This window comes from Orbicella faveolata, unplaced genomic scaffold (assembly GCF_042242905.1).
Source record: "Orbicella faveolata isolate gen_17 unplaced genomic scaffold, um_ofav_v1 contig_25, whole genome shotgun sequence".
Lineage (NCBI taxonomy): Eukaryota > Metazoa > Cnidaria > Anthozoa > Scleractinia > Merulinidae > Orbicella > Orbicella faveolata.
The window spans coordinates 12,145,304-12,163,039 of record NW_028301553.1 but is presented as its reverse complement, the minus strand read 5'-3'; the positions used below and the strand labels follow the sequence as shown (position 1 = coordinate 12,163,039).

General features: G+C 39.1%; 1 protein-coding gene across 1 annotated transcript; it reads left to right on the top strand.

Annotated features, from left to right (window-relative positions):
- The first annotated feature begins 1,468 nt into the window (after positions 1–1,468).
- On the top strand, positions 1,469–17,285 carry LOC110067407 (vascular endothelial growth factor receptor 1-like). The gene is made up of 7 exons (XM_089294230.1): positions 1,469–1,587; positions 1,880–1,963; positions 4,859–5,227; positions 7,360–7,620; positions 7,910–7,960; positions 9,050–9,100; positions 14,088–17,285. The coding sequence occupies exons 2-7, from the start codon at positions 1,894–1,896 to the stop codon at positions 14,300–14,302; spliced, it is 1,017 nt and encodes a 338-aa protein (XP_089150356.1). The 5' UTR covers positions 1,469–1,587; positions 1,880–1,893; the 3' UTR covers positions 14,303–17,285.
- Positions 17,286–17,736: the final 451 nt, after the last annotated feature.

Below are 17,736 nucleotides of genomic sequence, written 5' to 3'. Positions count from 1 at the left end.
ACTTTTTAACCAGTACGTGAGATTTTATAGCCTTTTTTAAGCAGCCAATCAAAAAGCGAGAAAAGCTATTGACAATTTTCGCGTCATTTTGAATAAAATTCACTTATCTTTGTTTACGGCAAGTTTACGGCGTCTTTTTCCCTCATTTATTCCCGGCATTTGACCATTTTGGGGTCTTGTTATTGCAAAAGCTACTTTGACAATGTTATGACACAATTTATCATCAATAAGAGGAGAGACGCATAAAAAACTGACGTTAAGTTTTCAATTCAATTCAGTTCAATTCAGTTCAATTCCCTGCGGTAACAAAAGCAAAAAAGCACAAACGAAAAATCGCCAAAATGTTGCTTTCCTTAGTAATGGGAAAGTCACAGATTATACCACAATTCTACTGCGAAAATACTGCTATTCCCATTACTGAAGATCTCGAAATGCTTGGTGTTACCGTTGACGACAAAATGAAATTCGAGGAGCACATAGCAAATGTATGCAGAAAAGTCCCCCAGCAGATCGCTGAAAAAGATCCTTCCATTTGAAACGTGTCTATAACTCGCATTCACCATTCCGCACTTCAACCACTGTTCGGAGACTTGGCATTTCTGTAATAAAAACATCACTACACAGCTAGAAAAAGTAAATGAGCGTGCCCTCCGTTGTGAGTTACTTGATAAAGTAGGCTTACCATCACTCGTGAATAAACCCCTCGCAAAAATAGTCTGTACGGTTTTCGAAGTTATAAATAGTGATCATGCTCCAAGGAGTATCAAAGAACTGATCGGACATAGAAACAGTAATTATGACCTAAGAGGAAACGACATTTTAAAGCTGCCAAAGGCCAACACTACAACCTACGGTTTAAAATCGTGGAAGTTTACGGCGCCAAAACTATGGAACTCAATACCCGACTCATATATATTCGGTCTTATAAAGTTTTTAAAAATACTATTAGAAAATTAGACTTGTCGGGTTTGATATGATCGTAAAACTTTACATCTCGTATTATTAATTAGTCTTAGCTTAATTTCATTTTATGAATAAATTATATCTAGTCCTGTGTAAATAGATTTTCAATCTTAAATTTTAAACTTATATCTTCTGAGTTACTTGGTATTTTCTCAATTTTAGTTCTTTTATTTTTACTTTCTGTGCTATACCTGAAAACTAGCTGGTGAATTTTCTCACAAAAGCTAAGTGTATATACACGATAAACTTGACTTGAACTTGAACTTACTGTGCGAAATGATCCCCGATAGCGTATATTAAGTTGTAAAATTACCTATTCTTGCATCCACTGGAGGAAAACTACGACAATTTTATACGGCACAGAGAAATGCAAACTTATAGCAGCCACCTCCTCTGGATTTGTTATTGTAAAATTTTGAAAGCCATTGTTTATGGTATCCAATAGAAATGGCTAGTTTTGACCACTTCCTTTGACAATAGCTGCAATTTGCATTTTAACTGACCGCCGGAATAGCGCGTGCCTAACAAATAGATTTCCGCGAAATTGTGCCGGCCGCGCGCCGCCCCGGAGTAAACTAAGTAATTTTACAACTTAATATACGCTACTAGGGATCATTTTGCACGGTAAGGAAAGCAAACATTTTGGTGATTTGTCGTTTGTGCTGTTTTACTTATGTTACCACAGGCAAACGTACGTAACTGTCGATTTCACACCATATTTCTTCGGCTACAGACACTCTCGAAGATCTTCAATATCTGAATAATTGTTAAATGTTGAGACGCACTTCTCTTGGAACAATATCATTTTGAAACGGATTCTCTAAGTTTTCATTCAAACAACTAATCAGTTCTTTGTCCTCTGGGCAGAAACTAACACCTCGGCACTTCATTATTGAAATTGTTTTTCATCTTGAAGGTATTGGTACGAACATGCTGCTTGATAAATTCGTGTGGCTTTCCTTGTGGATCATTATTGTCGTCTGTGCGTTAAATGGATCAGGTTTGTACACGATCGTATATTTATAAGCCTATAAAAGTTAGCCCTGAGTACTTCGGTGTTTGTTAAACATGAGGGCAGTCTTTGACTTTCCTGACAATAATCTGATTTTGACCAAATAAATTCAGATGTAAATAACAGCAATGTTAGTGCCACGCTTTGCATAATATTCCACGTGGTTTGAAGGACATTCAGTCTCGTGTTGTAACCTGATCTTGAGGAAAGCTGTTAACGGGTTATTAGAGTATCTTTCTGTATATGTTAGCTTTGGAAATATAATTTATAATAGCTTATCTATGTCTGAAGTCAGATTTTTCATATCAAAGTCACGTTGAATAAAAGGTCACGAAATTAGGATCGGCCTTTCGGGTCGGAACAATGCCAATTCTGGTTTGTTTACCACAAAAAATCGAGCGATTTCCGGATTTTCGGGGAACTAAGCTCGATTTCTTACGCAAGGATGTTTTTCTAAAAGGCCTGCTATTTTCAAAATCTACGTTAAATTTGGAGCGTTTTGATACCAAATTTGTCGGGATTTGAAAAAATTTTGATGTCGCCGTTATGGCAGGGGGAGTTTGTGAAGTGCGGCTTTAATAGCTCTCATTGTGTCCTGCGCTTTGATTGTCCGAGTCGCAGAAGCTTCAGCTGGTCATAAGAGCACGAATGAACAAGATTTCCGTGGACGTAGCCGTAGCAATAAACCAGTGTTCATTGAGGAAAACAACAAGTAAGACCCAAATATTTAATACCGTAGAATTTTCGATTAATTTCATTCGAGGATCTCAAAAAACCCAGTCATTTAAGTAATTTTATTTTTTTTTATACCACATGTTTTCGTTTTAGGTAAATAATTCATAGGCAAGTGAAAATAATTCTACATCAACTATTCATAGATACAGAAAAATTAATGAACATGTGCTAAAATATCAAATATATCTAACCGAATTCGCAAAAACATGCCCGCATTGACTCAAAGACAGTCCCAGCGGCCAGTAGTCCTCTGACCACCCCCCTGGCTAGGGGATTGGCCCCTCACGCATGCACGTGGCATGGACCACTCCAGCACGGTCACATGTCAACACAGAAGCCTCAAGCAAGGCCAAACAACTAAGTAAAATACACAGCTTATTTAACACTGAAAACTCAAGGTCTAGCTAGTTGGGGGTGTCAGTACGAGACACCCTCCCCTCCCCCCTGCTTTTGACAGCTGGCCGCCAGCAAACCACCAGCAGATAGGCCAATCATTGGGCCATGTGCCCAGCCTGGCCTTAATGGAGCATCTCCTGGGTTTAAGGTCGCTGGCTTAGCCTGGATTCGGGCGAAAAAGCCCGAATCCAGGCGAAAACCTAGCGGGCATGTTTATGCGAGTTCGCTCAGATATATAAATGATGGACCATATTTTTGCATCCACATCTATCTGTTGCCATCTCCACAGACAAATGTCAAAACAACTTTATTTAAATTCCACTATGTGGTTTGTCAACCAAAATCTCAAAGTTCCTGGGACTGAACATAGGCAAAATCAGTGTTTTCATTCATGATCCGCCCATTCCACTTTGTGCCGATATAATAATCCAGAGTTTCACAGAATGAACTTCATATATGAGTTTATTTCTCTGATATCTTTTGGACGTAATCCTAAGACTTTCATTGAAAACGTCTTCATCGGCTTGAATTTCACTACATACTTCGGGATCCTCTCTGCGCCCTGAGTACTACTTTCCCTTGATCTCCCTGTACACACGTTCACAAAAAGCTTGCAGGCGATCGCTGAAGGAATCATCGGTTGGTTGTGACCCCTCGGGGAGGGGGGGGGGGTACTGTCATATATGGGCTGTATAGGTATGTGGCGCTGTGAAGGGTATGGTTTTCAAGCAGTGTACTCTAGGATAGGGTATATAAATCAGAGCATTTGGCTCTAGAATAGGGTATCATTTTTCGCTAAACTGCCTAGTGGTTGAATATTTTATCTTAACTAAGGAAACCAGGAATTGCTACTCAAAAATATGTAAAAAAATCAAATAGGTAAGTTTAAATTTACGCAAATAAGCCTCCACAGTGTCGATAGATGGGGTGATTTGGGGAGTTTGCTCTAGTATAGGGTAGCAAACTTCAGTTGAACCAGCTCTGGTTTAGGCTAAGGGTTCCAGGGTCCCAGCGACACATCCCTACCCAGAAATTCCCAAAGTAACCCCCCGGGGTTGTGACACCGGTTCTAATCGTATTACTGGCAAGTTATTTTCATCCCATGGCCTTCATTCGTCAAATTTCCTCACTGTACTCTTTGAAATAAATTTCAACCACGTTTCTTACTTTGTCAACCTGGGTTATATCCACTGGATAAATATTCCTATCCGAAGTTTTTATTTTCTTGTAATTCTTGGGCTTAGCTTCTGCGAATAGATCATTTTGCAGTTGTTTGCTCAGTGACCTGGCCTTTGGATGGCAGTGAGGCTGGAGTGACCTTGTTTTGATACAGACCTCTCTGCTTTTGTTGTGTAAAACAAGTTGTTCTGATGCTAACTAGGTGTATTTACATGACAAAAGCAGTGAGGTCTGTATCAAAACAATGTCAACTCCAGCCTCGTTGCCATCCAAAGGACAGGTCACCGAGCAGACAATTGTAAAATGGTCTACTCTTCAATGAATCCGTTCGGAATCTTACGCTCCCGCTTCACTCTGTTGCCCGCAATTTTGAACATAGGCGCTCTTTGCATACATAATTACACTGCGCATGTCAGGTGAGTAATATGGAGGCTTGGGACCAATTTAATTGTTCAGGTTTCTATGGGATAAGTTTGATATGCTGAAAAAAAAAAATACAGACATCAAATTATTTCATAATTTTCCACTACAAGGCAAAAGCGTTGTAAAGACATCGTATTTTTTCTATTTCAGTGAATTTCGACAACTGGTTGGTAAATGTAAATGATGCGACGGACGACGAAATTCCTTCAGAAGTCACCGCTAAAATCGGTGATGACCTTAAAATAGAATGCACTTTGCCGGACTACGAGCTCAAGTTTTTCGCTTGGAAATTCTGTCAGTCTGATTGCCGCTCTCCAACAGCAGAATGGAAGATGGCCGTTAAAGTAGACCACGGTGAAAAAGAGACATTCAATCGAACAAAATTCGACCTGGACCCTGATGGTTCGCTGATAGTGAAGGATATTCAGCCTAGAGATGATCACAACTGGGTCAGGTGCTTTCATAAGGAACGGTTCGTTGGTATGGACCACAGGTCTACAATTATTTCTGTCGCCCAAGGTAAACTATACTGAGTTCATTGATGGAGGTATATACATATATGATAACGAATTATGTTGAGAGACTGCTCAGAGTATATATGGAGTTTAATACAGCTCTGTTTCGTAGGCTAACATAAAGTTAGCCCACTCATCAGTTAGTTTCTATATACACTGAAGCCTACTAAAATACATATCAACTTAACAAATTGACGTCAGTTTTTTTATGCGTCTGTCCTCTTATTAATGATAAATGTTACGTCATAACATTGTCCAAGTGGCTGTAGAACCACGAGCCGCGACGGAGAACCACTTCATCATCACCAAACCGGAACTGGTAACATTAAACAAACGAAACGAATTAATTTCTACATGCCGGCACCGACGACAGTTCATTCTTAGATATAGTTAACTAACTGCATTTCGTTTTCCCAGCGCGCGCATGCTGGCACTTAAAATATGAACAGGTTCTAAGCACGCCCATAAGTTTTAAAATTTTAGAGGTGCATTCGAACAAGCAACGATTGATTGTGACGGTTTTTTACGATGCTTTGTAACGGTCTGTTGTAACGGTTTATTGCGTCTTGCGCGAACATATTGTTGATGAGTATTTTAGTAGGCTTACGTGTATATGGAAACTAACTGACGAGTGGGCTAACTTTATGTTAGCCTACGAAACAGAGGTGTATTAAACTCAATATGTACTCAAGATCTGAGTAGTCTCTCAACATAATTCGTTTTAGTATCACCCAACTAGTGGACTAGTGCAAATCCTGCATTTTAATTGGCTAGGCTACTAGAGGACTATTAGTCTTATTCCTCGAGTAGCTAATAGTCCTCTGGTAGCGAAATTGGCGCAATCGAGCGTGACGCTTTCTTTCGTTTTATTCCTAAATAAATATTTCTTAAACTTGCATTTGCTAACTTTATTATTGCCTTTTCTGTCCGACTAGTTGGGTGATACTAAAACGATTAAACCCGTGACCCTTGTCCAATTGTTAAATAGCAGCTCCCTCATTGTAGAGCACTATATTGGCCCCAGCGGTGATCAGCACCTCAACTACATATATGATATGTATTCAGAAAATAGCCCAAAGAAAATACGCACGCTAATTGGTTAAAAATTGTGTTCTATATTAGCGGAGCTCCGGCGACCCGAAAGGCCGCCAAGCGAAGGCCCATACTCATAGAAACCCGTGTCGATTGCTCTTCTCATGGTAAAAATGGCTAGCGGTATTGCTCGTGGGCGGCTAGGCACGACGACGACGACGACGGCGTCGCGCAACATGGCGGCCATACTCCAGCTAATAAGTTGACCAAGACATGCAGCCTTGGTTTACAGCGTCGTTCAAAGCTTTATCTAAATTCTCTTCACAGACACTTCGAAAACGCAAGAAGTGGCGGCTGCCAGTTTGTTGACAAGCATTCACTGCTGCATTACTCACTATCTACAGTAGAACAGATAGTGAGTAGTGTAGCCAATCAGAGAACGCCATTCGTGATAGAACTTTGGTAGATTTATATTAAAACTTGATAGGAACCCGGTACATGTTTTCTATTTCTTAAATATAAATATCCTTTGAACGCCTCTGATCCGGTTGGTTGGTTTCATTTTTGCATAGATCTATAGCTAAGTGTAACTATTGGAAGTAGCTCGAATTCATGACTAACGAAGTGAAAATCTAGGTTTTAAACTGAGAAACTGCTTTGGATAATAATTCATTCTGTTTCACTGCTCAGTTCCTATATATATCTGCTAATTGACGAGTTGATCGAGCAATTAAATGATTGACAGAGCGATTAATTTATTGATCCGTAGATCGATCGATTGATTGACCGACCGATTTATGGGATCATTGATCGATTAGGCTCGTGGCATATTTTTGTGAGACTTGCTTTTTGATTACCTCTGGGGCTGAGGGGTAGGGGGTGTGGACCTTAGGGGGGGAAGGGTTATTGGATCTTGATCTAGAGGGATTTTGTGTCTGAGAGTAAAGCTTCAAACGTATATACTGTATGGTAACTGGTTTTAGGTGTGTTTCTCTTCCTGTATGCCACAACTTGGTAAGGGGAGCTGATATATGACAATAACGTAGTAGAAAGTTGAAAAAAAAAAAATGAAACTTCTCAATTTTGCCTTTCTTTGATTATTAGAGCCACCCGTCATCACATCAGACAATCTTACGGAGTATGTGGTGTTTGAGAGCATGCCTTTTGTCATGTTCTGTGAAGTGAGAGGTTATCCTCCTCCGTGGGTAGCTTGGATTTGGAAGGGCCAATTGCTTCAGAACAAAAGCAACGGGCCAAAGTATTTACTGCGTCACCATGCCACCACACAGGAAGCTGGTATTTATACCTGCATGGCGGGAAACTTTGCTGGTGTTACAAGCTTCGACTATCAACTGACCGTTAGAGGTACGTATTTTAATCTTGAAGTAAAATGTCTTAAAGAGTTCCTTTTACGGTTTTTATCTTTGCGTTTGTGTTTACCGATGGTTACTCTCAGACCGTATGGTTAGCCTATTGAGCAAGTGGGATTTTCGTCGGAAGATGAGAAAACCTATAGTTAATGGAAGCCTAAAATCAAGATTGAAAAATTGCTTTGCGGTTACCTCTGACGTCGTGATCCTTTTAGTAAAGACGTTTACGTTCGTTGTAATTGGCATCGTTATATTACTTACCTTTTGTTTACCTTATTTTACAGTTGATTGTCTACCCGGAGAATTGACAGCTTCACCACAAACACATTCCACAGGTTTTAATTCTCAAGTATATTAATTCTAACTTGTAAATATGAGAATGTTTTTATTAAAACCATAATTGCAGTTTTCTAACCTACATAAAAAAAGAGAAAAACAAAAGCAAAATAGTTGCTTTATGATTTCTTGCTATATATATGTTAACTTGTGTCCACAGTGGAAACCCAACTGCATAATCAAAGACCACATTACAAGCACCTCGGGAATCAAAGGGCCCACCAGAAACACACTCTACAGATTTTACGCCTCACTCTTAGCTTATATCAGAATGCTTTAACATCATAAATAATGGTAATAGGACTGAGTGGAGTCCAATTTGGTCTGTAATCACACTAGTGATTAACAAAATCGGACGACCGCGAAGCGGGAGTCCGATTTGTTAATCACGAGTGTGATTACAGACTGAATCGGACGACACCCTCCACCCTCCACCCTCATTTACTAAGACTGTGAACAAGCAAAGCAAATTCACTATACGGTAGCTATATGTTTTGTCCTCCCACCACATGTTGTTTATGTTGTCCCTTTTCTGGTTATGACGCAATGTTAATTAGCAATATGCCACACCGTAAAATCCCACGTTAAAGACTCCCCCGGTTTTAAGCCCCCCCGGAAATAAGCCCTTTCTTTTTGCTAACAAAGATATTATTTCGGATACAAGCCCCTCCCGATATATGCTCCCCCCCACCCCCCCCCCGATATAAGTCCATCTGATGTATTAGTGCGTTCCTTTTGCGTGTCTTTATAACATCAAACTTTTTAATCGAAAGTGTTCAATGTTAGCTTTAATTTGTTTCTCAGATACGTTTTATCACGTCGTTCCGAAACGTTTTTTTGTTCCGCTTACATGTCCCCCGAGAATAAGTCTCCCCCCCCCCCGTTTATAAGCCTACCCAAAACCCCTTATGAAGTTATATAAGCCCTTTTATACGTCTGTTGCGCTGACTCTGATTGCCCAAAAAGCCACTTCCAGTGTCCTACCCTACGTGACTTTGGTACATTCCGGTTGATGTTCAAATTACAGGAAAAGAAATAAAACCCTATTACTTATTTCATTCTGACTGTATACCTTACTTCTTTTGCAGTCAAAAGATCCACTACAGAATCAAAGCTCACTTCAGAAGCACCCTCTGCAGGTACACAGTGTTGTTTATGCTCATAATCGCTTAGACCGAAGTTGTGCTCACCTTGATATATAGGACTACTTAGCTACTCATTCATGATGTCACCTATTTTGGGAGTCAATACGTGCTCTGATTATTTTTCTATACAATTACAATGAAAGGGAGGAACAGAATAGGGAGGAGGGAGAAATAGGGGAAAAAAGTAGGGAGGAGGGAGAAATAGGGGAAAAAAGTAGGAAGGAGGGAGAAATAGGGGAAAAAAGTAGGGAGGAGGGAGAAATAGGGGAAAAAGTAGAGAGGAGGGAGAAATAGGGGAAAAAGTAGAGAGGAGGGAGAAATAGGGGGAAAAATAAGGAGGAGAGAGAAATAGTGAAAAAAAAGTAGGGAGGAAGAATGAAAGGAAAATACTGGGAGGTGGGAGAACTGGAAGGACCTGGATGGGAAAATAATTTGATGGAATATTTAAAGTAGGGAGGAGGGAAAAATTGGCTCAAAAAGTAGGGAGAAGGGATATTTATCCCCCTGTTCCTCTCCCCTCTACAATGAGCCAGTTGGAATGCTGAGCATGGTGTCAATTTAACAAATAGCTTCCATGTTGTCATGCGTCTGTTCAGTAAAAGATCACAGATGACGTCAAAATGTGGTAAGAACAAAAAAGTGGCACATGAGGCGATAGCCGAGTGTGTCGCTGATGTTCTTACCACATTTTGACGTCTTCTGTGATCTATTACTGAACAGACGCACGGCAACATGGAATCTATTTGTTTTATACGATACAGAAACAAGCTACTACAGAAAAAGCTTTTTTTTTATTTCAAAATCTTTCAACATAACTCGAAAGCCGGTTTTTACCGGCCTTTGCCCACTTTGGCAAAGACGAAAAAGCCATTTGACGTAATCTATTGTTTATACAAAATGAGAGCAATCTCATTGGTTGCTATGCGTAACAAAGAATTGTGATTGGTGCAGGAAAATCATGCCACTGTCAAACTTGACTCGAAAGTCGCGTCTCGTAGAACGAAAACTTACAGCGAAAGCAGAATTGAACTGCGAAATCTACAAATCTTAAAGAAAATGCTGGAAAAGTCAAGTCAGTTTTGTCATCAGAGCAGCCCTGTAAGCCGAAAAGCTTGGACGTTGAAAAAAAAAAAAAAAAACGCTCGGAAAACTTGCGGTTGCGGTCAACACTGGAGGCCTTTTAAAAGTCGCCTGGCGGTTACCCAATGTTAAAAAGGTTTCTACACACTCAAATTGCCCCTGTAGAAGGTTATTAGACCTACAACTGTCACGTTAGGGTCAACTCCATTCTAACCCAATGGAGGAGAAGGTACGATGTCCCAATGGCCGCAGTGGACCCCTATTGGGGATCATTGTATAACTTTCGTACTCTCATAGTGCCTCTCCTCACTCATATGTATAAATGGGTACTGATTACCGAACGGAGGGGGGGGGGGGGGGTGCAGTAAAGGTAACCTCAATAGGTGCGACTTTATTTATTCTTTTCACACTCGTTCCCAATGCATTGGAGCCATCTAATCTCCCCTTAGTAATAATAATAATAATAATAATAATAATAATAGTAATAACAGTAATAATAACAATAATAATAATAATAATAATAACAATAATAATAACGAATATTTAAACAGGACGACCCATCAGGGTATTCAACACTGTTATCAGAGGGGTCCTGTAAAAAAACTATAGTGAAAATAAGGTAAAAAAGGTAACAATGGTTAAATTAAAGGAGACCTATGGCCAAACTCGTGGATTAAGTAATCTAAAGATGAAACATATTGGTGAACTTGCAATTACTGGCGTATTATTAAATGCCATGCAAGGTCGCACTTAACTCACAAAGTATAGGCTTTTTTGTTGGCTTTTTTCGCGCACATATTACAAAGACATATGTCCAGAACAGCTAAGGTGGCAAAATAGTATTGCAGCAGAATATGGAGTGGTAAAGGCTAAGAGTTCCTCTTTCCCCCTCCCCCCCCCCCCCCTAACTTCCTTCACACCCAGATCTTGATGTTGATCTGCCTGTTGGAAAAAATTGCAAGTATTCAAGTCGTACGAGCTCACAAACGTTTTTCATTGCATTTCATTCAAGGCTATAGGTAAGGTTTCCTAAGAGACAGCACTTCTTTTCCAATGTGGAACCGCTTGTCTCTATATATATTGCACGTAAAATACATCAAAATAAGTAGACTCTTTTGCAAGCATTTTCAGTGTTGATCCAAAAAATCTGTCGACCCATAAATATGTGTTCCAACAATAATAATAACAGCTTTATTGAAGTGTCAATGTATTTAGTATTAATTACTAATTGGGGACAAGTTCACAGGGGGTTTCTTTCCCTTTGTTATCTTTTCAATCAGGAAGCAAAAGTGTAAACAAAAGACAGGGTAAAAATCATTTAAGCTTATCAAAATCAAGTATTTGGGAATTTCTTTCCAAGTTTATGTGCATTTCACATCCCACTTAGAGTTCAGATCAATGTACTAAAATAAACAAGACAAGTATAGAGAACACAACTTTAATCTAAACTTAACTCGATGCCGGTTGAACATGGACAACTCAACATGAAAAACTTAAGTGTTTAAACTGCAAAGCGGTGAACGAAGGTCGTGCTTGATTAACGTTGGATCTCACAGGAGATCTAATCAGCCAAACTTGAAAAGTAAAACGATAGTAAGTCACTACTGCAAGGCTGACACAACGTCGTAGAGTTAAAACAATATTTCGGCCAGCCTCAGGTTTAGATGTTACTAAATTATAAAAATGAAATTACAATATTATACAGTGGTGCCGATGTTTGTCCTACTTTCAATAGCTGTTTCGTTCATTAAAAGTTGTTCGTTTCGCTCATATAGGTTCATTAAGGTCGAGGAATTAGGCACATTCTCATCAAAGCTTACCACATTAGCATGAGATTTAATCATTTTCAGGTCACTTTCCAAGAAACAAATGCACATCTCCTGGTCATTTTGAACGCCTGGACGAGTCAAATGCTCATGAAATTCAGCCTTCAAGTTGGCCATAGTACTAATTCGAACATTCGAAGTCAACTCCACTTCAATTTAGCGAAACACCTGATATTAATGGTCGTGTAAAAGCTACAAAATCATCAATATTCGGGCTGGCACGATGCACGCATTGAGTAGTAGGCCCGCACTGACTGCACGGTTACTATTCCAATATGGCGTCGGGCTCGGTTACTATTCAAACATGGCGTCGGACTCGGGCGCTCTCGTTCGGGCCGACTAATTACAAGCAGTGTCTACAACTGAGTGAGTGAGTGACACATTTACAAATCGGAGTCCCCGCAACAAACACGTTTCTACGCTTCGCATATCCACGAGTTTAAAAAGGCGTACAAAATTAGTAAAAATGTTCACAAGCTTATTCTAAATAAAATTCTTGAAGTTATGGACCTTAATTCGATTGACAGTACATTAAAAATCTTCGCTCCTGGATAGTGAAAGCTCTTCTTCCCAAATTCAAGGGGAACTTAAGGTAGTTTCCCTGATAAACCATTGTTCCTTGTGTTCTTAAAGTGAAGTGATCTTTCAAAGTAGGTTTTAATATCATGGCCGGCGACCCCTTCTTTTTATTGTTTTAATATAATATGATTATCGAAGGGAAGCGTCAGAAAAACAATAAAAAAATTCTACGGATGAAAATTTGCACTTTGTGCAAATTGTCGTTTTTCCGAGTTTACAAGAAATCGGCTCCGTAAAATTATTTTAAAATTGTTGTACATTTTCATTTTTAGATGCCAAAAGCTATTGATTCAAAAAAACTTGGGGTCACCAGGTTAATTTTTTAGTTATTAGTGACATAAGCGAAAAATCAGGTCTGGAAAATCCTTTTGGAATGTTGCCATGGCAACTGCTGACGACAAAATAGCAGCTGTTTTAGGTCAAGTCTCAATTATATAATCCAAACCTTCAAAAATATTACAGTGGCCCTGGTCTACCTTTTTTTTTTTTCTATTCTTACAAAGTTATGAACCGTCAAAAACCTGAAAACTGGTACGAGCCACCTTAAGATAAACAGAAAAACTACTTTTGGATCTCATTAACCTCTTACGGCGCGTTGACACCTCTAATTGAAATTAACCGCCAGTTGTAACATGTAATGCCAATTGCGGTGTAATATTTCAATTGTGCACGCGAACTGTTCTCGATCCGGTTGTTTCATCGCAAGTTAGCTTTCGTTCTTGTCAAATTGTGTCAAAGCTTATTTTAACTGATTTTAGGAAGTGATGTTTTGATATTTCATTGCTGACATCAAACTGTGTCAACAATTATTTTGAGACTAGGAATTTTTTAAATAATTATAAATTGATCTCATAAACATTTTGTTTATTGGCTTTGTTAAAATCGAGACAAAGCAACGGTTTCTTACCTTAAATTTGATTTCAAGACCAAATTTGTGTTTGGTTTAGTCTCGCTTAACTGCCGACTGAGACTGCTCGAGTTTTTTTTGTGAGTCACTTTCTAAAGAAGAAAAGGTTTTTTCTTTCTTCTTCCTACCTCTCGTACCTGTTCAATGCCTCAACAAGACTTTTTTGTATCTTATCTTTCACCCAGTCACGTAAAATACTATCTAAATTCTCAAAGATTTCCGCCATTTTAAAACACAGGGGGAAAAACTTTGTAATGATGACGTCAATCGTGCGTTTGTCCTCTAATAGTTCATAGGCGAGAACCAATAAAAATGCGAGAATAATTTGGGTTATTATATAAATACTCATATTAGGCACCCTAGAGGAGATCGTATCTGTTTTATTAACACTCATCAACTGCACTTCATTTTCTGTTTGTCCTAATTAATAAAATAATTAATTTTAAATTTTGTTCCATGTTTTTTTTTTTTTTTAACAGAATTAACGTATCCTCGGCTTGTGTCCTAGCCCAGCTCAATTTCAATAAACTGTCTAAACTCAAAGGCATACTATTATCAATTCAAGCAATATTTTAATTTTTTGTTATAGGTACAACCAGGAAGACCAACCAAGAATGCATCAGCCCAGGTGTTTGTTTTGGTATCGGGATTGGGGTTGCTATTGCTGTGGGTATCATTGCTTCGTTTGTCACGGCATGGTGCGTGAAACGTAGACGGGAAAGTCGGCGAAGAGTAGCAGTCGCAAATGATGATGATTTCACAAGTGATGATGATGTCATTGATGTAGCTGACAAACCTGTGTAACAAACAACGTTTTATTTCCCCGAGAGGTTTTGTTTCACCTCGCGACTTCAATGTTCCCTCATTGTTTCCCGCAGGGCCAGTCCTTAAGTGTTTTGTTATACCTCCCAACTCAAAAATAGAAGAAACAAAACTGCGAAAAAATCGTGTCCTTGACGCCGGTTGGCACACAAATTTGCCGCGGTTTCGAGTAGCACGACCTGATCACGTGCGAGTCGAAAGTTCAAGTTGTTGTTTCCTTTGAGAGTTACTGAGTTTTGTTTGCCTTAGGGAGTTAGTGAGTTTTGACCCACGGCACGTGACACGTTCTCCTCCAATCGGAAAACGTATTTTAGTTGGGACAAGAGATTATCAAGGTAAAATAGCGAATCCCCCTTATGGGCCTTGTACCCAAGGTTATCCCTCCTAAGTTATTTTTAGACATCGTACCCAGTTCTTCCGAGAATGTTACTCGCGCGACGCGTGGACAGCCCAAGCAACTTTCTCGAAACTACCAGAGACGAAATGGCGGGAAATGTGGCGAAAAGTCATTTTATAAGTTTTGAGTTTTCAAAAGACGTTTCATATAGCACAGATTTTTTTTTTCTGCACCGCCTCTCGGCCGTCGTTTTGCTCGGCTGAGATTTCGTTTACTTTGTGCTCGTTTGGCTGTTCATTCTTTTGTTCAAACCAAGACGGCAACGAGTAGAATGGCTGTTTACGCGTGCGCGTGCAATTCTTTGTTCGTTTCTTTGCCGTTCTTTACAAAACAACAACGCGAAAAGGCCACATTCTACATATTGGGGAGAACTTAAACTACGACGGCTAATTTTTAGAATTTCTTTTTCGAAGTTTGACGCTGTCTTACATGTTGTGTTTAAATCTCTGAAAGCGATAGACAAACAAGTGTCCTCGGCGTTGTTATCGATGTTGCTTTAATCAATTTATGCTCCTCCTTTTGCTCTTTGGGCGGCGAGCTTCTGTCTGCACTTTCGACCATCTGTTTGTCAGTCGGTTGCGCTGTATGCGGGCGTTCGTTTGCTTTCCACTCGATTGACTGCTCATTTCTATGCCGTTCATTAAGTTCTGTTGTTTGTTCAGGAGACATCTGTCTCTTAAACTCCTATGAATGTTTCGAGATGTATTAAGACTTGTTCCTTTGATATTAAAATGTCAACGAAGACGTCTCCAAAGCGTTGGTGGTTTCCTTCGCTTCGCTTCGAAACGAAACGATGCATAAACAAATCCTCCACAAAATCCACGCAACGCCTGAGCGGACTGGGTACTATGGCTAAAAATAACTTAAGAGAGGTTACCTTTGGTATAAGGCCTGTATGGGGGATTCACTCTCTTACTTTGATCTTCTCTTGGTTGGGAGGTACAAGAAAACGACAATTTTTTTCATTTAAAAATAGATGAGTAACCAGGATAAGACATTTGGAAAAATAGAAAAACGTTGAAACGTTAAAACGTTATTTCAATGTTTGCGCTTTTTTATCTATTACTCGTTAAAGACTACAGCTGGTAGTCGAAAGCTCGTTTTAAGCAATTTTTAACCAGAGATCGTTTTTCTATTTTTCCAATTTTTTTTCATGTTTCTGCTATTGCTCTTGTTATTTTTTTCCAACAATGTATATTATTTTTTCATAAAACACGAAGAGTAATTTTACTTTCTCTGCATGAGTCCTGCACAGTCAAGATAAAAAGATATATGCACGTTTCTAAAATTAAATGAAAATCTCTGAGCTTTTGTTGCCAATGCGCTGTGGAAAGCCATTTTCTGGATATGTTCAGTTTCGACTGAAGTGTTGACAAAATACTATATAGATTACTTCATGGAAAGTGCTCGCGTGCGGTATTTTCGTTCGAGTTTTCTGATACAAAAACAACGAGTGTGTAAATACCGTAGTGTGTAAATACTTTCCATGCTGTAATTTGTTTATTTTATACTTAATGAGATTTTCACCCTCAACCAGATTTTCACCCTTCATTCTGCAGAACAAATGTCAAGTTATGTTTTCACTCCGTCTGAGTGCAAGCGCTTTGTCGCTTCTTCAAAAACCTATCGTCATCAGTCCACGCTTCATGATCAGCTGCGTTTGATTTGTTTCCCTCGCCTTGCTCTTTTTTAAGTCGTTTGCTTTGAGCTTCCAGACATTTCCTTGTTTGGTAAAACTCTTTGTCGTCGATAATGCTTACGGCATATTTGCCTTCTTTAAAACTTTTCTTGCCTCTTCCTTCTGTTTGAGGAATTTGCTAAGCAAGCTAACCTTAACGTCTAGTCGGTTTTTTGCTCGAGTCTTTTTGTTGTTTATTTACCTAAAGCGATAAACCTGTTCGAACTTTCCGCCATTGTCTTTGGTTTATAGCTAATTTGCGGGAAAACTGGAGTAAACTTGTGGAAACACTACAAACTTCTGTGAATGAAGATTGAAGAGGCGCCAACAACAACGCGAACACGTTGCGAACTGACTGATTCATTTTGACAGCTGATTTCTGATTGGATGAAACGCTTTTCCCATGTGTGAGAAAGTCGTTTCGCGATTATCATTGGATGAAGAAATTTTTCATGCGATCGATTCTATGCAAAAATCTCAGTAAGTATGAAATAAAATACATTCAGTGATATTACCAGTTGTAGGAACTAAACCTTACATGACGAAGCAAAGGGAAAGAAGGCAACATCAATTAACGGAGAGTTAATTCATGATGGCAATGGTCTCATTTGTTCTCTAAGGCCTCTAAGGCCTTTTGTTGAGATTTTATTGTAAGTCCAATTGTTGAATATCTTATAGGATTTTATGTCTTAAATTTCAAGATGCGTTGGTAGTTTTACTTCTCAATCTGTAATTTGTAAGAATTTATCTAACTGTAATGCGCTTTTGACTATTTTTATAGAAAAAGCGCAATATAAGTGATAAATGTTATTGTTATTGTTAATTAGGAGAAGGATGTTGCTAAATGTATGCGTAATGTACTACATTAAACTGATTTGTCTTGACCCTTACTTATGTATATTCGTCAAGCTGTGGCTTTTAGATTTTTAAAAGCATAACCTGTTTGTTTATCAGTTATACTAAGAACTCCTTCAAGGACATGATTCACTACTACTGGTCACTACTGGAACAGTTAATATGTCTGACTTTTTGACAACTGATGCTTACCATTCCCACATCCCCCATAATACACCTTGTTTTCCCCCCAAAATTTGCATAAGCATTGTCTTCAGTTTCTCTTGGGACGACTGTAATACCCAGGAGAAATGGAGAAAAAAAGGTTATGCAGAATTTTTGGGGGTAACAGGGTGTATTATGGGGGATGTGGAAATGGCGAATTATTAGAATTATTTCTGGCTAAACGATCGCAACATATCAAAGCAACTTATCGCAACATTGTTGGCCCAACATTTGCAAGCTCCGGCAAAACGATCGCAAAATTCCAGCACAACATATCGCAAC